General features: G+C 29.2%; 1 protein-coding gene, 2 long non-coding RNA genes and 1 other non-coding gene across 4 annotated transcripts; 1 reads left to right on the forward strand and 3 right to left on the reverse strand.

The window, feature by feature from the left end:
- Positions 1-1955: 1955 nt before the first annotated feature.
- Positions 1956-2028, reverse strand: TRNAA-AGC. The gene has a single exon. It is a non-coding gene; the product is annotated as a tRNA-Ala (tRNA).
- A 2855-nt stretch (positions 2029-4883) lies between these two features.
- Positions 4884-5654, reverse strand: LOC114179969. Its single transcript, XR_003603557.1, has 2 exons — positions 5493-5654; positions 4884-5243 (listed from the first exon to the last, which is right to left on the reverse strand). It is a non-coding gene; the product is annotated as an uncharacterized LOC114179969 (long non-coding RNA).
- A 363-nt stretch (positions 5655-6017) lies between these two features.
- LOC114179968 lies at positions 6018-7565 on the reverse strand. The gene is made up of 2 exons (XR_003603556.1): positions 7439-7565; positions 6018-6192 (listed from the first exon to the last, which is right to left on the reverse strand). It is a non-coding gene; the product is annotated as an uncharacterized LOC114179968 (long non-coding RNA).
- Positions 7566-17750: 10185 nt separating this feature from the next.
- On the forward strand, positions 17751-22718 carry LOC114177272 (protein TRANSPORT INHIBITOR RESPONSE 1-like). Its single transcript, XM_028062547.1, has 4 exons — positions 17751-19010; positions 20406-20898; positions 21168-21957; positions 22128-22718. Exons 1-3 carry the CDS (start codon positions 18523-18525, stop codon positions 21921-21923), a joined length of 1737 nt encoding a protein of 578 aa, XP_027918348.1. The 5' UTR covers positions 17751-18522; the 3' UTR covers positions 21924-21957; positions 22128-22718.
- The last annotated feature ends 2897 nt before the right edge of the window (positions 22719-25615 follow it).

Consider the following 25615-nt stretch of genomic DNA (forward strand, 5'->3'; position numbering starts at 1 on the left):
GAGTGGCAGGAGGTCCTAGTCTTGGGACATATTGGGCCCAAGACATTAGAGGATTAACCATGTGTGCGGTTGGGTGATAACCCCTTGTGTCTAGACTCTGCAAAGTTTAGAAACCAGCACAGGTGCATACTTCCTTTAGAATTCTATATCAAGAGTATGATCTGGATATTGAGTCACAGAGTGTTGAAATTGTTTGCTTTCACATGATTTGGGTGCCTACTGTTTTGTCTGTGCATAATATGATCTGACTATTGATTTGCTCTATAACATGATTAAAAAAAATTTTGCTCTAGCTTACCCTTTCTCTTGGTGTGTGTTTTTTTGCTTGGTTTTCCTTTTTGTAATGATCACCAATACTATTGGTGTGAGCATATGTGGAAACCCCTGGAGGTTCTCAGGGAGGTGAGGATGTTGTGGTGTAGGGTGGTTCCCATGGTCTGGGTTGTGACTCACTGTCGAGTCCCTTTTGAAGAACTGTGTTTAGTTTTAAATTCCTTGCTCTATCAATAGTCTTTTGTAAGACAATAGTACTTTTGTGTTCTTTATGACATCATGGTGTGCCTAAACTTTCTTTCCGAGTATATGATGGATAACTGTAATAGTTAATACATGTATGCTTCATGTCGTGTGCTCTTTTATATTATAATTATGTGATGCGAAATTTTAGTAGATTATTCTATTAAAATGGGATGTCAGAAACTACATATGCAAAAAAGTCCTAAAAACATTTTTTAAAATAATAGTTTAATTTAAGAAATCAAATTAAAAAATATTTAATTCACTGTTATATATAAAATATTTATTAGATTATGTTTATTTTTTAATTTATAAAATAATGATTTTCAATAATTAACAAACATTTAAAAAGTACTATGCAAAAATTCCTAAAAACAGTAGTTTAATTTAACAAAATTCCTAGAAACAATTACTACTATTATTCCATTATTGTTATTATCAATAAAATTATTATTATTATTAATATTAATATTATTAATATTATTTTAATTTATATGAGTACATCAGTAGCATTAGTATTAGTAGTAATATTGATATTATTATTATAAACAATGTTATTATTATATATTAATATTTACATTAATATAAGCATCAATGTTTGTAGTATTGTATCATTAATAATATTTTTATTATTATTATTAGTATTATTATTATGGGTTATTTTCATTATTAGTACTGGTGAAAATACTTGCGCGCAGCATGTGTGTTCGCAATTTTTTTAAATTTCATATAAATTTGAGTTAAAATTAATAATTTTTACTTTAAGAATATATAATTAATTTTTAAAATAGTTGTTAAATAAAATAATTCATAAAAATAAAAGAAGTTTTTAAAATTACGGTTAAAGGTAAAGTATTTATAAAATAATTAATTTTTAAAATAATAAGTAAAATTTGAAAAATAAAATATATACACAAAAGAGGTTTTTAGGATAACGGTTAAAAGTAAAATATTTATAAAATAATTAATTTTTAAAATGATAAGTAAGGGTAAAACTGAAAAATTAAAATTGTTGCATGTGGCATCAATTGTGCCGTGGAAGAGGCCAAATGGGCCGAATCATAAATGAATGTGGCGCTTGGATTGTTACGCTCTTAAGTAAAACGAGTTGTGTCCTAACTAATTGTTATAACTTTTGGCCTAGTGGTGGTAAGCGTTCGATCTTAACACATATTTTTTTAATCACGGGATCATATTTAAATTACTTATACTTTTTATTTGTTTTGTCATTGATTTATCCTTAAATATTTCACCTCAAAAAAGTAGTTACTAAAATTAATAAATTAACAAAAAAATAGTTTTAATAAAAGATTTGTATATCTTTACATATGTTATATCTTTTTTTTTTTTTTTAAACAATCTACCCTTTACTTTTTTACATACATATTGACATTCTAAACGTATTATGAATAGTTTTCATATAAAAAAAAACATAAAGATGGAGATGCGAGGTATCGATCCCCGTACCTCTCGCATGCTAAGCGAGCACTCTACCATCTGAGCTACATCCCCACACGTCCATTTCTTGAAGTTGTTTAATCCTCTAATCTCCAATCCTCCCAGGAAACATATCATATGTAAGGTTTTATCGTATTTGTACTATATTAGGTTATATAACATAAAGAAAGTCATTAATATTTTTACGAAGTTAGAACACATGAAAGACATTTTTGAATGATTTGGAGGCAAAGCAATTTGGCATGCAACAAAATCAATCTATTCAAGGATTAAACAAAGACAAATAAATTTAGGTGAAAGTTTTTTGGATTTTAGAGCTCCACCAACCCTAGTCATGGATGTAACTTTTAAGAAAACATTATCCACTTCTTGAAACTCAAAGGATTTCTTTCGTTTATTGTAGTAACTTTTCTACCTATATTAAGAAGGATTTTTGTTTTACTTAATAGTTCATTTTAAGGTTTAAAATATATATTTGAACAAAAAAATATACTTATTAAAACTATAATACTGAGCGAAAACGTGTCAAACGATGTAAATAATTAAAGTGCTTGCATGAAACACATTTAACACACCAAAAATAGTTGATGTAACTAGTTTAGGGGGAATCTATCACTGCATGTTTAACGTTTGAGGACCAAATGTATAAAAACTTTGGACATGGACGAATTCTAAATTCGCGTCAACGTTTTGGCAGATACTATAAACATACTTAACCCTAATTTTAGTAAGACTGAAAGAAAAGGTAAAAGCTAAAAAACTACTTATCATTAAATGAATCTTAAAACATACATTAAACATACATTGATTAAATGAGCATTGATTAGATGAGTGTAGAAGTACACATTAGACAAGACTTTCCATACCCTCATTAGACGAGTATAAGAAAAAATATTACAAGAGTCTAATAGTACACATTAGACGAGATTATAGATACAATAATTAGAAGAGTGTAACAAAAAAGATATTTGATGACTCTTTTCATACATTGATTAGATGAGTTTACGAATACTTTGATTGGACGAGTTGTTGGTGAATCAATCAGACCAGTCTAGCAATACACATTAGACAAGTCATTCATATATTGATTAGACGAGTCTAACAACATACATTAGACAAATTTTTTCATAGAAAAATTGGATGAGTCTATTAATACATTAAATGACTTTGTCTATTCAATAATTAGAATAATATTGCAATATACATTGGACGAGTTTGATCATACATTAATTAAATGATTTTAGTAATACATAGTAGATGCATTAGGTGAGGTCGTCATACACAATTAAATGAGTCTTGCAACACACATTTGACGAGTTTGTTCGACAAGTCTTGCAACACACATTAGACGAGTTTGTTCAACGAGTCTAACAACATACATTAGACAAGCTTTTTCATAGAAAATTTTGATGAGACTATTAATATACATTAGACGACTTTGTCTATTCAATAATTAGAATAATATTGTAATATACATTGGACGAGTTTGCTCATACATTAATTAAACGATTTTAGTAATAACTAGCTAAACACAGGCGTTATCGCGCCTGTGTGTACATATTTTTTAAATATGCATGATATTATATTAGTAGGTGATAATATTGTAATGTTATTAAATTAATATATAAAATAAAATTATATTTATTAAAAATAAAGTCAAATAAAGAATAATAGTTGATAAATAAAGTGAAATATATCAAAAAATTAATAAATAATTATATTTTAAAGGGTAAAATTGGTATTTTAAAATGGACACAAAAGAGGGAATCCTCTTTATATATTGTTATAGATTATTGTTGTTATTATCTACGAGATATTGTTATAGTGATATTATTATTATTCTATTGTTATTAATATTTTTATCACTATAGGATATTATTATAGTGATATTATTTTTATTAATATTATTTTTTTTTGTTATTATAGTTAGACATACATTATACTTTTGTTTATTACGGGAACATATCTCAATTGTTTGCACTTTTATTTGTTTTGTTATTGATTTATCTCACCATCAAAGTAATTATTTAAATTTAAAAATTAATTACTAAAACTAGTAATAAAATGATAAAACTGAAAAGTAACTTTTTTATATGAATAATTATTTAAATTTAAAAATAATAATTAAGAGGATAAATTTATAAACATAAAAAGGATACATTTTTTTATATATAGTTATAAATTATTGTTGTTAATATTAGTATTAGTATTAACATTCACATTATTTTTTAGTATAAATATTTTTATTATTATTATCATTAGTTTATTATTATTATTATTTATAATGTTGTTATTATTATAAGTGTTTTTTTTAATTATAAAAAATGTTGTTGTACTAAATAGTTTTACTAAATAAATTTATAATATTTTAAAAATTTATAATTTATAATTATTAATAATATTAATATATATAATTTTTAAATTTATTTAGATAAATATAATAATAATTATATTATTATTCTATAGAAAAACAAAAATAAAAAACTCGTGTGTATGCACGGCCACATATTAGTATATTAGAAAAATCATGGTTTCTTAAATTATAATTTTTTATTTAATACTTTTAAGTTTATGTCATTATCGTTTATGCATTTGTCTTGTAGTGTTACTTACTTAATATTTCTTTCTCTAATTATAAACATAACATACACAATTATTAAAAAAAAAATTCATCTATAAATTTGATAATAATCAATTTTATAAGTACACTAAGGTTTAGGCTAAAAATAACTTATCGCAAAATATATATATATATATATATATATATATATATATATATATATATATATATACTTTAACTTTTTTATGTGGTGTGATCGTTGATCAAAGTTTGTTATATGTAGGGAGAGTAATTTATGAAAGGTACAGTTTGTAAAGAGAACATTTTGAGTATAGAAGTGTCAATCTAGTTAAGGAAAGCGATTAATAATTTTGATACTTGATGAAAACAATACAATGCTCTGAAGAACCATGGTGATGACTTGGGCCAAATCTTCACATGGTGTCTTATACTCTCTAAGAATATTCAATTAGTACATAGAATAGTGTTTACAAAAGTTTTCTCAAAAGAACTTTCCAAAAAGTCTATCTGTCTAAACCCCCAACTCTGTTTTTATGAATTGTCCAAGTCAGTATTCGACAGTATAAGATGAGCACTACTTCTCAAATTTCTATCTAGTATCATCCATCTGAAATCTTTCCATACCAAATTTCCACCCCAAGCTCGAACTCTCTCAATACCATCTTTAATCCACACTAAATTGTTACTCCTGGTTCAAAAACACAATTTCTAGCAAATTATTTAGCAAAACATATGCAAACTAACAATTTAAACTTTTAATTCCCTACAGCCCATTAAAATCAACAAATTTTCTGCAGACAATTTTAGCATGGTGCATAAAATCTTATATATATATATATATATATATATAATATCAAATGTTCTTCCCTTTAAAAAATTCAATTTTCTATTGTCAGTATCACTACTTAAAACAACTTAAATGGTTAGCTTTCATTACCTTAAAGAATTGGACTATCACGACTCTGCCCCTTTTCATAGTATCACACGAAACATCACTCTATGTACAAAACAAAGGCTTGATTCAACTATCAAGGTAGAATTCTAGAATCAACTACAAACAGAGTTTCATTAAGAACAAAGGAAACTAACATGCACTCTAAAAAGGCTTGCATGTGAGGAAAAAACATATTACTTTGTATTGTAATGAGCAAAAAATTTAACTTAAAGAAAGAAAATGAAAGAGAATTTTGGTAGAATTTCCAAACTGATCACTCCTAATGTTGAATCTTCACTAGGAAGAGAGATTGCTTAGATGATTAGAAGAGAATTGAGAGAATTATGTTTTTGAAAAACAAAAGGACTTCTAGTTTAAAGCATGCATGTTCTCAAAGCTTAACAATTGACTAACATATTTAAGTGAATCACAATTGTGACATCCCATTTAATAGATAATTCTAATAAATAAAGTATCAATTATCTAAAATATACTGAAACGGAAGGAAAGATCAAGGGCACAAAACAATGTCATAAACGTATCTCAAAATATAAATCAATTTGGCAAAAGGAATGCTCCACGGAGCATGGAATCACAAATAACACAATTCTTAAGAAGAAAGGCTCACAATGAGCATAATCTAGGGAGCCTAACTAAATAGTAGCATCTCCACCGTCCACACGATCACCATAAGTTTTCACATCTGCTCACACCAACATTGATGATAATTGAAAAAAGGAAAACAAAACAAGAAATAGACACAGAGAGAAAGGGTAAGCTAGAGGAAAAAAATTATTTTGATATACATATATGCAAACAGGTTATAAGTAGGCAAATCAGTAAGCACAACAAAAAATGTGATAGCAAACAATAAAAGACCATATAACTCGATTATCCAAATACATGTAATGAGAATGAATTCATTGGTTGCTTGCACTTGTGGTGGTCTTTACTGCTTTGCAGAGCCACTGACAATGGATTTCACCCTACCACGCAAAACGTTATTCCATGATCATCTAAGTCTATTATCTTGCCAGAGACTAGGATCTCCTGCTACTCTCATCACTTGAACCAGTCTACTCTACATGAGTTTGAGTGATTCTTTAGAGTGTCAAGATACAACCTTGTTTGAATCCTTATTTAATTATATACACTACCATAACACCACCATAAAGTCTCCCAAGAGACTCATGGAATTACGTCAAGCACATATCATATACATATTCTCACACATCCATTCTCATTTCATACCAAGGACAACAATTTCAATTCAAAATATTCTATAATACATGCATAGTCACATGTTCACGCTTCTAGGAGTAATTCAATCAATCCATAAGTAAAATCACATAGTTTAAAGCTAATCTGCCCCATTCTCACTCAAGCTAAGAGGTTTTGCTTAAGCGACAGGGTCCCCTCGCTTAAGCTAGACTCTCCTCGCCTAGGCGAGAACTTGAACAGAAGGTATAGTGCATCACTGTGAGTTCTCGCTTAAGCTAGACCTTCTCGCTTGACCGACAACTCGAGCAAAGACAAAAGAGAGTTCTCTGCTACTCTCGCTTAGGCTAGAGGATTCTCGTCTGGGCGAGAATAACAATTTATCTCTTGCTCCTGTATGCAACAGTAGAAATCCAGCCATCCACACAAACAATATATTTTCACACAATCACAAACATCATCCAAGCATTAAGAACGCAAAACATAACCAAAAACAAGCAAAATATTTTAAAAACGTGCAAAATCCTAGCTTCTTTTACCTCGAAACTAGAAAATAGACTTGCAGGAAGAGAGCTTTAACAGGAACAACACCACAACTCCAGAAACATATTAAGGACTTGAAAATTATGCACACAAGAACGAGAATAAGGCTCTAGAGACGAACTCAAGACAGAACCAAAGCAAGTGAAATGGAAAAGAAGGAAAACACAAAGTTTTAGTGTTAAACTTACTTGGAGGAAGAATGTTTTATTAGCTTGGAGGAGGATTTCTCAATAACCCTAGCTCAGCTTTGGTTTCAAACATGGGACAAAAGAGTGAGATGTTTTATTTTAAGGGTGCAAAATGGGAAATAAGAAAGCAGCAAAAATGGATCTTGGAAGACAAGTGGACTAACCTTAAACCTTCTAATAAAACCAGGTCCAAAACTTTTAAAACAAAAAATGAACTTCACAACAACGGATAATAATTCATAATAATATTGTATTAATAAAAAGTTGAATAAATAATAAATATAAGTTTCAATTCCCAAACAATCAAATAATTTAATCTCCTAAAAAAAGAACGAAATTTAATATGCCATCTTTTAATTAGATTTTATATTTTTAAATCCGGCTGAATTAATTTTCGATACCTGGATAAGACAATACATGTTGTTTCTACAAAATATGATAAAAAAAAATAAAAAACATTAAAATAACTTTTGAAATTATTATAAACGTAGAAATATATCTTTTGTATTATATATTATTACCCAAAAAGGTAATTTTTTAAACAGTTAATACATTTTAACTAAATTCTAGATATTAATATTATTAATTGATGTATATATATATATATATATATATATATATATATATATATATATATATATATATATCAAATAAATAAAAATAAATCATAGTTTTCAAGTGTATTTAATGAAGCTAATATTACTAATTTATTTGACTTATTTATAAGATATTTTAATCAATTTTGACCAAGTGTGTGATAAGCATTTAAAGTAATTTAATTTAGGAAGCTCTAACTAAGAAGTTACTTTAACTAGCTTTTAATATGAAACTTATTTGATTTTCTTTTATTATTATTTATTATATTTTAATGTATTTTTTATTTTTAATTTCTTTTTATTTATTATTATGTATTTTCATTATGCATAGAAAAATATTATTACATCACTTTTAGTATAAATGGAGTTATAATTTTAGTTTTTTATTTAGTTGAAATGAAAAACAATTAATGTTAGTATAAATTGAAATAATTAATATTTCAGTTTTGAAAATAGGGAAATAGAATTGAATCACTATTATTATTATAATAACTTCAAAAGTTATTCTATTTTATTAATGATTGATATTTTTAGAGATAACATGTATTTTCATTATATTGATGCTGGGTGAAAATGATAGGATAAAAAGTAACCGTAGTTTAAATTGAGAAATTAAAAAATATTTTTTTAAAATAAAAAGTTAATCTAATTAATATTTATTAGATGAACTGAATTAAATAAAATAACTTGTTCAAATAAAAAAAAAATCTATATAACTTTCAGAAAATAAATAGAAATATCAAAAAATTCAGTAAAATTTTAATAATTTCAAAAATTTTAAAATTACAATTATATAGTAATATATTTTTTAAAACGAGACAAATTTCATTTATACAATAAAACTCATTTAATTTTTTTATATAATCTAATAAATTTATTTATTACAAATTGTGTGCTATAGCAACTTAAAAGACTAGTTTTAGACCTATCTCATAAATAGGTATGACAACAGGGCGAGGTAGAACGAGTTTTACTATCTCATACTTAAAATTTATCATCATTCTCATACCCAAATTTAATGCATATTAAATTTTTGTCTCATCCTCATCGTATAATGACTATATACTCGTACTCATTTTCTGATTGTTTTGACATTTATCAAATTTGCAAACGTTAATCAAAACTAATTGATAAAATTTAAAAATATTTTTAAAAAAATATAAAAAGAAAACAATTAATGACATTAAATGAATTACAACCTAAATAATTATTAATATAGTTTTACTTTATTTAAAGGGAAAACATTTCATTAATGATATTCAGGTCAAGTAGTCAAAATTGAGATTTAAATAGTAAAATAATAATATCCTAAATTTTATATAGGGTTTAGGAGTTAGACTTCACATATAATTGTAACACAGAATGATTGGTAAGATTACCTATAAAATTGTAAAATCATATAAACATTTTCTTTAAATTTTCTGTTGCATTGTCTCCTCACCTTCCTCGATAATTGAATTCAATCTATGTGTGTTGTCACCATATTCATCCAATTAAAAACTAATACACTTATTATTAAAATTCATTTTCTAATTAAAAATTAATACAAAGAAATTCATCCAATTAAAATTTAATATAATTATTATTCAAATTTATTTTCCAATTCAAAATTAATACAAAGTTGTGTAACACCACGACATCACTCGATTAAAAATTAATATAATTAAATTTTTCCTTTTTTTTGTCACAAATTTTGGATACAATGAAACATCTATGCTGCCTTAAAATTTGATTAATTTCTACCCCCAGAGTAAACCAATTATTGTTTTATTGGTAGAACATAGTTACTTCTTGTAACGTCCCATTTAATTAGTACGCATAATTAAAAGAAACGCCACACATAAAATAGTATAACAATGCAGTCTTGGGGTTCTTAACGCCACCCCTACAAAACTAGGCACACCAAGATGCCAACAGAAACAGGATAACAGATTGACTAAAAGTATACAAATCCAAGAACAACAAATACATGGGCCATAACCCTAAAGAAAAGCCCAACAGAAACCAAAGTCCAAACCACACGGACTATGCAGCGGAATTACCATCTCCCTATTGTCCATGGGTGTTCTTCGTCTCTGCTCACACCAACAAGTCGATGATCATCGCGAAAGAGAGTACCACACAGCAGAACACACAACAACAAAAGTAGGGTAAGCCAGAGCATACAAAATCATTGCATCAAGAAAGTCAAATACATATTCACAGTCCATCATATATATGTCACACAAGCATATTACGACCTTCCAAACAATACACTACGACTCGACTCATCCGGATACATATAACTTGGTCGGATTCAGCGGATGTTTGCGCTTGTGGTGGATACCTCTGCTCACCCCCGAGCTATGTGTTACAGTGTTACAATAAATCAATTTCCCTCACCACAAGGTTAGCCCTTAGAAGATTTCAGGCCTCCTACTACTCTCACCACAGGAGTCAGTCCACTCTAGGTGAGACTAACTGACTCCTTAGAGTGTCAGAATGCAACCTTACCTTGAATCCTTACCTAGTTATACAGATGGGGCACCACCATAGACACCCACTAACAGGGGTCATGGAATTATGTCTCGACCACTGAAGCGCGACCCTGAAAGTCTCACCTAGAGACCCCAAGGAATTATGCACTGACACAGACAAAATACGATCATACAGTCAAATAGTATTCACCATTCAAGGATACATTCATTATGTCAACCTTTAAAGCCATTACCTTTCACATTTCCAGGTCCAACTCGTTCCAACTCATCATAATCCATCAATGTACATGGGATCCAACTCATCTCATTATCATGCCACTTTAATAACACCCATCTCATTTAGTTCACATGCCGATACTCATACCAAACCCATCATTTATAATTCATGAATCATGCTACGTATACATCATACTCCATTATATACATGTCCCTCATCATAACATTCATACCCAAACCAAAACCAATCATCCAGGAATAAACAAACATCCAAACACAGCGCTGTCTCGCCCAACACCTCGCTCAGGTTGAAGGGTCTCGCTCAGGAGAGACAGTCTCGCTCAGGCGAGTTCCCCTCCGCCTAGGCGAGGGCTCAAAATAGGAACAGAAAACAACGCGGGATCTCGCTTAGGCGAGATCCCTCTCGCCTGGGCGAGTTGTTTGCTCGCTCAAAATTAAAGAGCTGGTCGCCTGGGTGACCTTGGGCGAAAGAGACTTGGGCGAGCCTCCGCCAGACTCGCTTAGGCGAGTCTGACTCGCCTGGGCGAGATTATCAGTCTTCGCCATAGCTTCACCTACAACAGATGCATCAATCAACCCAGCCAATCACACAAAACATCTCACATATCGAGAACAACGATTATCCCATACAAACGATTCGCAAACTCAAGAACAGGCATAAAAACACAACTTAGACTCGAACCCTAACTTCCCGTACCTGGAAAAAGGGTTAACAGAACCTTGGCAGCACGACCGCGAGCACTGCAGTCCTAAGAACGCACTGATGAGCTAAAAGCAGAAGGTACACGGGACAAAGGGGCGGATTAACACGAAACCCTAACTGTGAAATGCAAATGAACAACAATGGAACTCATATGATCTAGAAAGGGGCACTTACGTGTAGTAGGGACTGGTTCAGAGCTAGTTCGAGAAGGCTTGGGGAGAAACCCTAGCAGAGCGTCTTGTGAGAGCAAGGGGATGACGGCTGGTTTCTGAAAGAGTGAAAGCGTACGCATTAGGGCAGACTAGGATCAGTTTTAACCTTTGGGCCAGCTCTTAGGCCCATTAAATTTGGGGCAGCCCTATAATTTAAAGGCAGAAAAGAACAGGGCCTTACACTTCTCACTCACAAAGCAAAATAAGTGATGAATTTTGTAAATTTATGTTTGACTAATTATTGACAATGGATTAATTTTATTTTCATGTATGTATGTTTGGTGATATACATGTCAAAACGGGTAACCCGACCTGATCCGGCTCGACCCATTACGAGTTGATCACTTAGTGAGTCAACCCTAACCCGACTCACTTATTAGCGAGCCAAAAAAATTCGAACCCGACCCAACATGTTGGTGGATTAAATGGATTGACTCACGGATTCACTTAATTAAAAAAAATACAATTATTTATTTATTTTTTAGTCAAAACTAAATTATAATTATAATTAAAATCTAAATAAACTTTAATAGAATCCAAATACAAACCAAAATCACAAAAATACAAAATATCTATGTGTTGGGTTAAAAAAACAACCTAATATGACCCAAATGCAAAGTCCAACTTAATAAAAAACACTTGTGTGACCCTTTATTTGCACCAACCTGGCTCACCTTCAACCCGAGTGAGCTGGGTCAAAAATCAACCGTATTGAAATTTGTAAAAAAAATTCATCCCAACCTGACCCAAATCCATGGTGAGCCGGATTGGCTTGCGAGTTCAATCCATTTTGACAACTCTATACATTATGTTTGTATAAAAAGTAAAATTTACTATCAGTATACGATCCAACAATTTACCATTATATGAATCCTTCACTACTCAACATAATCTCGATTTTAAAATTAATAATTTATTTGATACACAAAAAAAAAATTAAATAATAAGATAAGTTTAACATTGTTGACATTGTTGTATCGTTTCTCTTTCTTTATAACCGTTCTATTTCATTGTAATGTTGTTAAAAATTAAAAAATAATTAAACTTAAATTAACATAGAAAGCAACAAAAAATAATAAGCAACCTAGTTTATAAACTGTCAAGTGATAAAGTGTTAACATCTAAACTTATTTAATTATTTAATTTTTGTGTGTGCATCAAATAAATTATCAATTATACTTTATAACACTTATTAACATTTTTGTCCTATAAATAAAAGGTAAAATTGTATTAATGATTATTGAGAGCAAAATTTATTTATAAAAATTAATTACAATTGTATAATAATTATAACTTATATTATTTTAATTAGTGGAATTCATTATTTCATATTTTAACATAAATATAGTAAAATAAAAAATTATTAATTATATCTTAAAGAGTTTCATAGTGTTAACATTTCCAATTCCTTTAAATTAAAACAGTATTATAATATTCATATTTTTAATATAATTTTATTAACTTACATTGTAACTACCGTTAAAATTATATTACTATTTGATTAATAAATTATCAATTACAACTTAATAATAGTTATAAATATTTTTATCTTTTAAATAAAATAAGAAGACTCGTTAAGGTATAAATAATGATCATTAATTTAATTATTTTTACGTTGAAATATAGAGTAATTAACTCTATTAACTAATTATATTATAAATTCATATAACAAAGTTTACAAAGATAAAAATATTGAAAATTCTAAAGAATATCTCTCCTATACAAAAAATTAACACTTTAAAATTTTTAAGGTCTCTGTTTAACACAAAATAATATGTCTCTCACACTTGAAGAGTCTATGAATGAAAGTTTGGGATGTGAAGAGAAACTTTTGAAAGATAGGATTTTAATTTTTACAAAATACAAAAAAAAAAATCTCTTTGAAAATACTAACAACATTAAAATAGAGTTATTTTATTATTTAATTAATATTTTAATTTTTTTTGTAAACTTTTAAGATCTTTAACACTTTTTTTTGTTGGTTTTTCTGTTAATTTAAATTTTTTATGTTTAATTATATTTTAATTTTTAGTAACCTTAAAATATAGTTATTTTATTATTTTTTTAATTTTTATTGATGTACATCAAATAAAAATACTAATTACAATTGTACAACATTTACCGGTATTTTTTCATTTAAATAAAGTAAAATTACTTTAATAATTATTAGGACGAAATTCATTTAATATCATAATTAATTATGAATCTTTGTAAAATTTAGTTTGCATTAATTATTCTTAACCAGTAGCATGACTTATAAAATAAAGGGTTCTGCTCACCAGTGTCCTAATACACTAGTTAAGAATAATTAATATGTCTAAAATTTTATAAAAATGCACAGTTAACTGTAATATTAAATGAATATTGATCTAATATTCATAAATATAATTTTACGTTATTTAAAGGACTGCACATAAGTGATATACAATCATAATTAATAATTTATTTGATGCACACCTATAAAAAGTTAGAAAAAATTAAATAATAAAGTAACTATATTTTAATATTATTACAAATTAAAATATAATTAAACTTAAAAAAAATTAATTTGAAGGAGTGACAAAAGATATTATAAAATAAGGATAAATTTCTCACATGAAAGTGCAATATTTTCACAACAACATAATTTGAAAAAGACTATAAATTTCACAGAGATTTTGTTTTTGCAAAAATTAAAGACTTTAAAACATTTCAAGCTTCCGGTGAGAAACTCTTCAAGTGTTAAAGAATTTTTTTTTTTTTCATTTTAGTAAAGACCTTAGAAGTTTGAAAGTGTTTATTTTATGTGAGAGATATTGTTTAGAAATTATAGAGGACACTTTTGTCTTTATAAAATTTAGGTATAAATACCGATTTAGTTTCCTTTTTTTTTAGTTTGGTTCAATTTTGTCTTCTTATTTATTTGTTGGTTCAATTTAGTCCTCCAATTATTTAAAAGATTCAATTTGATCATCAACGTTAAGTTAGAGTTAACACCGTGTTTGTACATGACACGTGTTAAGCCGTGGAATTTACAATTTTTTTAATTTATTTATTTTACTTTTTTACTTTTTTTTTATTTTTTTTCCAAAAATATATAAACCGTCACGTGTCAGCTTAATGTCGTGCCACGTGACAATTTATAGTCGTGACACGTAATAGTAGTTATTTTCAATTTAGCTCTCTATCTAAAGTTTTGGTTCAATTTAGTACTTCTATTTTTTAAAACGATCCAATTTTACCATCTCCCATTTGAAACAAAATAAAAAAATAAACTTAATTAGAACTTATATATGCATGTTAAATAATTTTTTGAACTTATACATCAAATTCTACCTAGATACTCAAATTATTTTATTTTTTTCACTTTTACCCTTGTAATTTTTTACACTTGAAAAATTGTACACTTGTTAAAAATAAAATAATTTGAATATTTAGGTGGATTGATTTGATGTATAAATTCAAAAAAAAAAATATTTTAACATGTATATATAAGTTATAATTAAACTTTTTTACTAATTTTGTCTCAAATTGGAGATGACAATATTTGATCATTTTAAAAAGTATGGGTATTGAACCAAAAATTTAAATAGATGACTAAATTGAAAATAACTAATACCATTGTCACGTGTCACGACAGTAAACTGCTACGTGGCATGACGGTAATCTAACACGTGACAATTTATATATTTTTAGAAAAAATTAAAAAATTTAAAAGTAATGAAAATTCCACAACTTGACACATGTAATATATGGATACAGTGTTAACTTCAACTTAACATAAATGACCAAATTGAACCTTTTAAAATAATTGGAGGTCTAAATTGAACCAACAAATAATAAAGGGGACCAAATTAAACTAAACCAAAAAATTAGGAGTCTAAATCAGTAATTATACCTAAAATCTATTATATAAAATTATATTATTTCAATTAATGAAATTAATTATTTTAGTTTTCAATGTAAAAATAGTAAAATTAAAAATCATTAATTACCCTGAACCACTGTCCTGATTAGCATTTTCCATAATTATTTACGTGTCGAGCTAAGAACATTGGTTAATAATTAATGTCTTGAGTTATAATTATATAATTAACTGTAATATTAAATGAATTTTGACCTAATCTCATAAATGCAATTTCATTTTATTGAAAGGACAAAAATGTCCATAAGTGATATACAACTCTAATTAATAATTTATTTGATCCACATCTATAAAAAGTTAAAAACTAATTAAATAATAAAACTATATTTTAATATTACTAAAAATTAAAATATAATTAAACGTAAAAAAGAAAATTAATTTGAAGGTGTGACAAAAGATATTATGAAAAAAGGAGAATTTTTTTCACATGAGAGACTTTTGAAAATGACTATAAATTTTAAAGAGATTTTTGTTTTTTTTGCAAGAATTAAAGATTGTATCTTTCAAATATTTTAAGCTTCCACGGAGAGACTCTTCCCTTGTCAAAGAGATATTTTTTCTTGCATTCTAGTAGAAGTTTTAAGAATTTCAAAGTGTTTATTTTGTGTCAAAGTGTTTATAAATTTTAAAGGACACTTTTGTCTTCATAAAATTAGTTATATAAATTTATATTATTTTAATTAATGAAATTAATTATTTGTACTAAAGTGGTCAACATAAAAAATATAAATTATTGTCATCATAGAAGTATAACTGCAAGAAAACTCTTACATAATGACCAATTTTAGTAACAAAAGATATGTTATAGACCAATTTTCTAAGTAGAGACCAATTATTTTGGTAGGCAAAACTTTGTTAGATAATGTTAGTGACCAATTTATAAACCAATTATTTTGGTAGTCAAAACCTTGGTAGCTAATGTTAGTAACCAATTTACAAATCAATTCAAAATTTTGGTAACTAATGTTAGTAACCAATTTAGAAATCAATTCATAATAAAAACTATTTTAATTATCAATTTAGAGACCAATTATAATTTTTTTAGAACTATTTTAGTTGCCAATAATTTTTAGTTTTTATATTGGTACCTAAATTAGTCACTATATAATGACTAATTATTTTTTGTCACTAAAATTAGTCATCATTCAAAGATTTTCTAGTAGTATATTACGACTTTATAAATTAAATACTTCACTGCTAAATATCAATAAAATATCATAAAGTTTCAGACACATGACCTAAATTGAAGTATCCTTACATCATAGGTTACACCTTAACGAGTACTCTTGTAACACTCATTAGCTATGATACACGGATACGATACGTGTATCAGATACAGACAGACACGTATATGATATGTCAATATGCTTATTTTGAAAATAATAGGATACAATACGTGATATACGTGATAAATACGCGATATATGAATATTAAGAAGTGTGTACAATAATTCTTAAAGCCATAATAAATATATGATTGTTAGTGTGAATCCAAATTAAAATTATATGTACAGAAGTTATCAACATAAAAAAATTATTATCATCATAAAAGTACCACTATAAAAAAACTCTTAAATAAGGACAAATTCTAGTAACCAAAAATATGTTAGAGACCAATTTCCTAATTAGGGACCAATTTAGAAACTACTTATTTTGATAGTCAAAACCTTTGCAACTAATGTTACTAAGCAATTTAAAAATCAATTATTTTGATAATCAAAATATTGATAGCTAATGTTAGTGATCAATTTATAAACTAATTTACAATAAAAATTATGTTGATTATCAATTTATAGACTAATTGTAATTTTTTGGAACTCTTTTAGTTGCCAATAATTTTTAATTTTAAAAATTGTACTTAAATTAGTCCCTATATAATAACTAATTATTTTTTATCACTAAAATTGATCATTATTCAAAGATTTCTCAGTAAGTGACTTAAATTGAAGTATCGGTGCATCATAAATCTTATTAGTCTCAAAATTTATTTATTATCACAATTAATGATGACATTTATGGTTATTAATTATGCTTATTAATTACACTTTAAGGAGCAGCGGTTAACATTACCATGTCTTTTAGTCCTCCAAAATATCATTAAGAACGAAGATGGGTTACTATAAATAAACCCCACACTGAACAGTAGAAACATCCTTAGTATCTTGCTACTTTTATCAATATTTTATCACTAATTATCTCAATCACTTGCCTCTTATCTTTTTCCTTTTCTCTATCTTCTTCTTAACTGCAACCAATCTTCTTCAAAGATGAAAACTTTATTTCTTCCGTCTTTTTCTGATCCTCTACTTTTGTTATAATACGCCGTGGGTGATCAGTGCCTATGGTCGTTGGCCTCATCACTCATCATAAGCTAGAACTGATTTGAGAGTTTCCGTTCAGGGGAAAAGATCCCAAGTTTCAGTGACCTAACCTTTTCTCTCTCCTCCCTCTTCTCACATACACACCCATATAAAATATATAGCTTCTGGATCTCCTTCCACCTCTTAACGGATCGCAGATTCCATCAAGCTCATTTGGGTCTCCAAATTTTTGTTTCAGTTCTGAATGCCCTTAAATTCTGTGTTTTTCTCGTGTTCAAAGGGAAAGCATGGCTGAAAGCAGGTACCTTTGTAGTCAACAGTGAAGGGTACATAGCAGCAGGTTCTTTTTCAACTTTGGAGAGTTCACTCAGCAAATTTCTTTCTTTTCTTTCACTGCTTTTACACTTTCTTTTCGGGAATTATTTATTGTCATTGACAATTTGCTGCTCTCTGCAAACCCTTTTCCTTGTACCTGTTTCTTTTTCTGCTCCTTAAGTTCACTTTGTTTGAGTCTTCCTTTTTCATTGGTAGCTTTACCATAATTTGACAAAGTGGCCGCTTAAAAATCTCGTTGTTGATCCATAAGGTGCCGGAAAATTTGGCTCTTTTTTTGTTTCTCTATTCTTGAGTTGAAGATGGAGAGTAGGAGAAAGAGGGAGAATCCAAAATCAAACTCCACTTTTCCTGATGAGGTATTGGAAAGAGTTCTTGGGATGTTAAAATCTCGGAAGGACAAAAGCTCGGTTTCTTTGGTTTGCAAAGAGTGGTATGACGCTGAGAGATGGTCAAGGAGGAGTGTGTTCATAGGTAACTGCTATTCTGTGTCTCCTGAGATCCTAACTCGCAGGTTTCCTAACATTCGAAGTGTCACACTGAAAGGGAAACCTCGTTTTTCTGACTTCAACTTGGTTCCTGCAAATTGGGGTGCTAATATTGATTCATGGCTGGTGGTGTTTGCTGAGAAGTACCCTTGGCTTGAAGAGCTGAGGCTCAAGAGGATGACTGTTACTGATGAGAGCTTGGAGTATCTGTCTCTCTCTTTCCCCAATTTCAAGGCCCTTTCCCTTCTCAGTTGTGACGGATTCAGCACTGATGGCTTGGCTTCAATCGCCACTAATTGCAAGTAAGAGTAGTCATTTGTCTCTAAATTCTTGTGTGAGTTGGGTCCTATCAAGTAAATGCAATCAATTTGGGATTCTTTGAGGATTTTAATTTTACATTTTGCTATTGTTAATATTTTCTTTGTAATATGCATGGTTTGATTGTTTTGCTGGAGAGAATGGTGTTCTTGTAACGAATCACTGGTGAAGTGGCATGTTTTCTGTTAATGCTTGTGTTTCTCTTATCGCTTTCTTTTCATCTGGTGATGTTACTGTCTAGATATGAGATCTCTGCTTTTAACTTTTGGATGATGTTATACAGTTAATTCTCGAGTTTACTTTTTAACAGTTTTACAAATTTGATTTGATTCTCCAGTTTTGATTGCCTCTTTTAACCAATTCTAATAATAGGTCAGGCTATTAAAGCTATTTTCTCTCAGTTTTGGCCTTCAAGTTTTATCTAAGCTTTAATTAATTCATTCTTTTACATTTTTTCCCCTCTTGATTGGCTTCTTGTTTGGCATTTTCGTATGTTCTGCTTTGTTGCGAAATATTAGTGGTGAGATGTTTGTGAATTTTGTTGCGATTGGTAACAGAATCCCACTACAGAACTGTTTTCTATGAGGGCCACTTATTTTTTTGTATGACGAAATTAACATTTAAGCATCAATTGAGTGGTAGCATGGTAATATTCCTTATATATACCATAAAAAAAGCAGGTAAGACACAGGGAATCAATGGACTTTTAATTCTCTAGAAGGTGGCCTTCTCATTTGTGCTGCCCAGTATGAGAATAGACTTTTGCTAAGATTGGTTATAGTTGTATGCCTGAGATGCTATTTATTCTTTAGCTGGAGTAAAGTTGATATGACTATTTCACTATGACAAATTCTATAATGCATGTTCAAGAATGGGAATTTCCCATTAATTCATGGGTTGGTTTTGTTGGAATTCACTTAAATACAGTGCAATTATGCATCGTGTGGACATAGCCTGTGTTCTATTAATGTTAAGTAAATAATATTTTCTTTTCATTTTAAAAGTTATAGTGCGATTCTAAATACTCTGTAGAATTTGTGTTTGCTCTATTACATACGTATATTATGAAGTGATAGGGTAGCCCTCAAAATGTATGTTCAGCTGCTTAACTACAAGTATTTATAAGCTAGCTGGGGATCTTGTGTAAGTAGATCAAATTTATAACTGGGAGCATACAAAGTGTAAAATTGTTGATTACATTAATTAAAACTATATCGTTTTTGGTACCTTTACAATCGTTCTTATGGATTTCAAAATCTCAACTCATAGTATTTCCATATCAAGTAATGGAAAATAGGTATTGTTTTCATTATGATCACTTTCTATGCTTACTCTTTCCTTTGAGCGTTACATAATCTTCTGCATTCTACGCGATGCAGGAATTTAACTGAACTTGACATACAAGAGAATGGTATTGAAGATAAGAACGGCAATTGGTTGAGCTGTTTTCCTGAAAGCTTCACATCATTGGAAGTACTGAACTTTGCCAATCTTCACAACGATGTAAATTTTGATGCACTTGAGAAGCTTGTCAGTAGGTGCAAATCATTAAAGACTTTGAAGGTTAACAAAAGTGTAACACTGGAACAATTGCAAAGGCTTCTTGTTCATGCTCCTCAGTTAGGTGAGCTTGGTACTGGCTCATTTTCACAAGAGCTGACGGCACAGCAGTCCTCAGATCTTGAAAGTGCATTCAAAAATTGTAAAAGTTTTCACACCCTTTCAGGGTTATGGGTAGCTACAGCACAGTATCTTCCAGTTCTGTACCCTGCTTGCACAAATCTAACTTTCTTGAATTTTAGTTATGCTCCTCTTAACAGTGATGATCTTGCTAAGCTCCTTGTTCACTGCCCTAAGCTTGAGCGTCTCTGGGTATGTCTTTTTTATCGTGTTCTTCATCGCATGGTTTCATTGATATTGGAATTTTCACGAACAGAAGCCCAAAAGTTTAAGTTTTTATTGTCTTTTCCTCACATGGTCTTTAAATTTATGATAATATGTTATGCAAAATGCATGTTGAATTTAACATGGTGGTGATTCCAAGTTGATGGTGCATGGGGTGGCAGATATTTATCAAATTTCCTTTCCCTGCTAATGAAAATGTATTGGGACATGCATCTTACTCATTAAATAACTGACAGGTCGTGGACACAGTTGAAGACAAGGGACTAGAAGCTGTGGGATCACACTGTCCATTGCTTGAGGAACTGCGTGTTTTTCCTGCAGATCCCTTTGACGAGGGCATTGCTCACGGAGTTACTGAATCAGGGTTTGTTGCAGTCTCTCAAGGGTGCCCCAGACTTCACTATGTTCTCTACTTTTGCCGTCAAATGACCAATGCCGCCGTTGCTACCGTTGTACAAAACTGCCCTGACTTCACTCATTTTCGACTGTGCATCATGCACCCCGGTCAGCGAGATTACATGACACAAGATCCTATGGACGAGGCCTTTGGATCTGTTGTGAAGACTTGCAGGAAACTCCAGAGGCTTGCATTATCAGGTTATCTGACTGACCTGACTTTTGAGTACATAGGAAAGTATGGAAAAAACTTGGAAACTCTTTCAGTGGCTTTCGCCGGAAGCAGCGATATGGGCATGCGTTGTGTGCTCGAGGGCTGTCCAAAGCTGAGGAAACTGGAGGTAAGGGACTGTCCATTCGGCAACGATGCTCTTCTGGCAGGTTTAGGGAAGTATGAATCAATGAGGTCCCTGTGGATGTCAGACTGTGAAGTAACAATGTATGGGGTTAGACTGTTGGCCAGGCAAAAGCCTAGGTTGAATGTTGAAGTCATAAACGAAGAAACCTACGAAACTCAAGATGCTAAAAAGGTTTATGTCTATCGTTCTGTTGCTGGGCCAAGAAGGGATGCCCCTCCTTTTGTTCTCACTCTCTGAAATACCATCTCCGCTTCTACTTTGAAGCTCATTGGTAATACTCTCTCTATCACACATTATTTCTTTCCCAACTGCATAGTTTTCTATGATCAATCCACTGAAAATACTTAGCGAGTACTAGCTTTTACTTCAAAGATTCAGTGGTTGCTACATTGAAGTTTGTATTTTGTACTAATATTTATGTTAAATCGTTTTGATGTGCAGCCTTTGGTTGCCTCCATCGCAGATGGCAAAACCTGTACTGTTGTTATTCGAGACTCAGCAAAATGGAAGGTGGGAGGAAAAAAGGGAAAGTTCAATGATTTTTGTCTTGGTACATCATGAATCCAGCTTCTTTAGACTTCCTATATAATTGGCTTAATGATTGTAGCTGGACCCACTGAGAGAAATATGAAACTATCGAGGAAGTCACAAGAAATTTGAGCTTAATTTATTGGTTGTTCCTGAGCAATTACTGTGAAAAACATGGCATTGATTAAGGACGAAGTTTATAATTTCAGAGGATCCTGGCGGAAGTCTATACTTAATCTGTGCACTTTTGCTGCTTACTGAAGACATTATTTTGTTCTGATTGTAATATCTATTCAAGACAATGCAACATTCCCATCTGAAAATGGAGGAAACCATGGCAATAAATGAGATTAACAGAAATAGATTCATGTTTGATAGGATAGTTTTTTGCTGCATTATTATTTACTTGCAAATCAATTATTTGGATTTTGATCATTAAAGGACGGCTATGTTTGGTTAGACTTTTCAGTTAATTTTTAGTGTTTTTCTTTTCTTGCTGAAAAACTTGTGTCACCTTGTTATCAATGTTTAGTATACAATGGTTTTTTTTTTTTTTTTTTTTAATTAGCTTGTAGTTTTCTTAAATGCTACTTTAAGATGCTACTTTTTGGGTTTTTATATTTGTTTCCTTGTCATCTTTAGATCATTTATTAATTAATACAAGGAAGGTTATTATTATTATTATTGTCTCTTCTTTCACTTCTAAGATTAAGATTTGTTATTTTTTGCTGAGATAACTTTCCAGTTTTACTTTTTATTGCATAAGGATATATAATAAATAACTTTTTTTTTATATATAAACATCAAGATATTGATAGATGATAATTTTTTATATATACTTTTTAACTATGATATTGATTAATATAATGAAAGTATGATTTCTATTTAAAAGTATGAAGTTTTATTATATTTTAAATTTGATTGATTTTTTTAAAATAAAGCTGAATAGTAGAATAGATAATAAAAAATCTAAGATCATTATAAGCAAAACGAATAATTTAAGGAATTGATTTGTGAATAAAAAATAAAGTTAGAATTAACATGTTCAATTCTGTCATTTTCTATTTATCTAAATCTAATAGCATTTCACCTAGTTTGGGAACACAACCTCAATGAAATGAAAATTTCTGACGACATTTAAAGTTAAAGTTCTTTTTGGTGACTATTTTCTTGTACAATTCTTGTGTTCTTAAATTCAACAAAGAACGGTTGCGGAAAATCGTTAAGACATGCAACATGGTGAATAATTTGTTTGGTCCTGATTCCATGAATGACTTCGTTAAGGATAAGTTCCATTTTGTGTTTGACTTAAACTACTGAACCGATTTAATTCAAACTTATTCTTTTTTATTTTCTTATTATCAGAGATGCCTTTTAAACATGCATAGTCTCACAATCACACGAAGACAATTCATAATAAATTGGGTATGTTTTTCACACTAACTCAACCATTAAAATGTAGATAATTTATAAGACAACATACACTGTTAAGTCTATAAGGAGGTTTCATTGGAGAGATACAACACTAATAAAACCTTAACCCAACTATATAAGACATTGACACTACTCTCAACCCAAAACCTTAAGACAATGAGTTTATGGGTCTTTATCCTTATATAGTGCTCTATTTTCTCATTTCTAATCAATATGAAACTTAGACTAACACTTGAATTCCTAACTAAGACACTTCTAGTTGACATTACAAGACATGCAGAACATTGTTTTCTAATACAAGTGCATCAACACTTCCAACTTATAAATATTAAGTCTATATCAACATTATTAAAAGAAGTTTGTTTTAATTTATTCGTCAATACATATTAAAAATTATAACCATACTTCTAAATTGATTTTTTGTCCATTTGATACAGTACATCACTACAAGAAAATACTTCATTAGTAACCAATTTTAGTGACCAAAAGTTGTTAGTTACTATAATTACTAATTTAGATACAAGTTTACAAAATAAAAAAAATCATTGGTTACTAAAATAATTACTATTATGAATAAAAAAATTATAATTGGTCACTAAATTGGTTTTTAAAATTAGCTACCATAGTTTTTGCTACCAAAGAAAACTGGTCACTAAAAATTAGCTACCTAAGTTTTGGCTACCAAAATAACTTAGTTACTAAATTGCTCTCTAATTAATTAGTGACAAATTTAGTGACCAATTATAATTTTTTATTTATATTAGTGACTATTTTAGTAACTAATAAATTTTAATTTTGTAAATTGGTATTAAATTGGTTACTATAGTGACTAACAATTTTTAGTCACTAAGATTGGTTACTGATAAGACATTTTCTTATAGTGATGTTTTATTTACTTTTTTTTATTCTTTAAAGTATAATTACACACGTTGAAAAAAAAAAAACATGAAAGGAGTATTGATCATGGTGTATTCTTAAATAACAATATTTTCATTATCATTTAATAACTATTCTATCATTAAAATTTAAGAAAAAATCGACATTTTTATCCCTGTGAAAATACACATTCTTATTCTGCTTGTCCAATTCTCATTGGTTATGTTAGGATGAACGGTTTGGACATTATTATCAATATTGTAACTTGTGTTGCATAGTTGATTTTTTTTTTTTTTTTTTTTTGTATTTTTCTTTGCTTTAGAGTGAAGGTGAATTGTCCTGCGTAATGAAGCAGTTCAAGATAAGTTGTATATTTGAATACAGTAAATACATTATTCATTAATTACATGTATAAGATTCTCTTAAGGAACTACTTGTAAGATTATTTTAAAATTGATGTTAAATATCTTAACCGTAAGGTCTTTCGAATAAATTGCACTCCAGTAAGGACATTAAAAATAAAATTTCAAAAGGATCAAATAAATTGCAAACAGTAAGGACATTTATGAGGGTGCAGGAATTAAAAAGGGGATGTAGGAAGAAAAACTCCATTTTAGTTATATACATAGTTGTAACTCAGCTTGGGCTTTTGTTCAAAACCATGGCTGCTTGCATCCCATTTTTTCTTCCACCACTCTCATACAAGTTGAAATTTCTAAATTATCCTTAACTAAAAATATAATAAAAATTCCTACACTTTCTTATTTTTAATATTTTTCAGGTACTTTCAGATATGGAAATGTCTTCCGAAATATTTAATCTAAAATATAAAAATAGATTTCCTAAAGAAATATTTCAAAATGTATTTTTAGATTTAGAAATATTTTCCAAAACACTTATTTTGAACAATTTTTTATATTCTAAAATGAGTGTTCCAATGTAAGGCTATAAAAAATTGAAAGTGATGTTTGGTAAGAGGTCCTTTTTAGTTTTTTGTTTTCTATACATGCATTTGCATTTGATCATGCACTGATTCAGTTTATATATGAAGGGTTTGTTTAGGGAGGATGCATAAGTTGATGTCTAAACTT

The sequence above is a fragment of the Vigna unguiculata genome, chromosome 3 (assembly GCF_004118075.2).
Source record: "Vigna unguiculata cultivar IT97K-499-35 chromosome 3, ASM411807v1, whole genome shotgun sequence".
In the NCBI taxonomy this organism is placed as follows: domain Eukaryota; kingdom Viridiplantae; phylum Streptophyta; class Magnoliopsida; order Fabales; family Fabaceae; genus Vigna; species Vigna unguiculata.

Coding starts and splice junctions, on each gene's coding strand:
- LOC114177272 (XM_028062547.1), top strand. CDS start 18,523: ATGGAGAGTAGGAGAAAGAGGGAGAATCCAAAATCAAACTCCACTTTT. Junction 19,011..20,405: donor TCAATCGCCACTAATTGCAA/GTAAGAGTAGTC, acceptor TACGCGATGCAG/GAATTTAACTGAACTTGACA. Junction 20,899..21,167: donor CTAAGCTTGAGCGTCTCTGG/GTATGTCTTTTT, acceptor AATAACTGACAG/GTCGTGGACACAGTTGAAGA.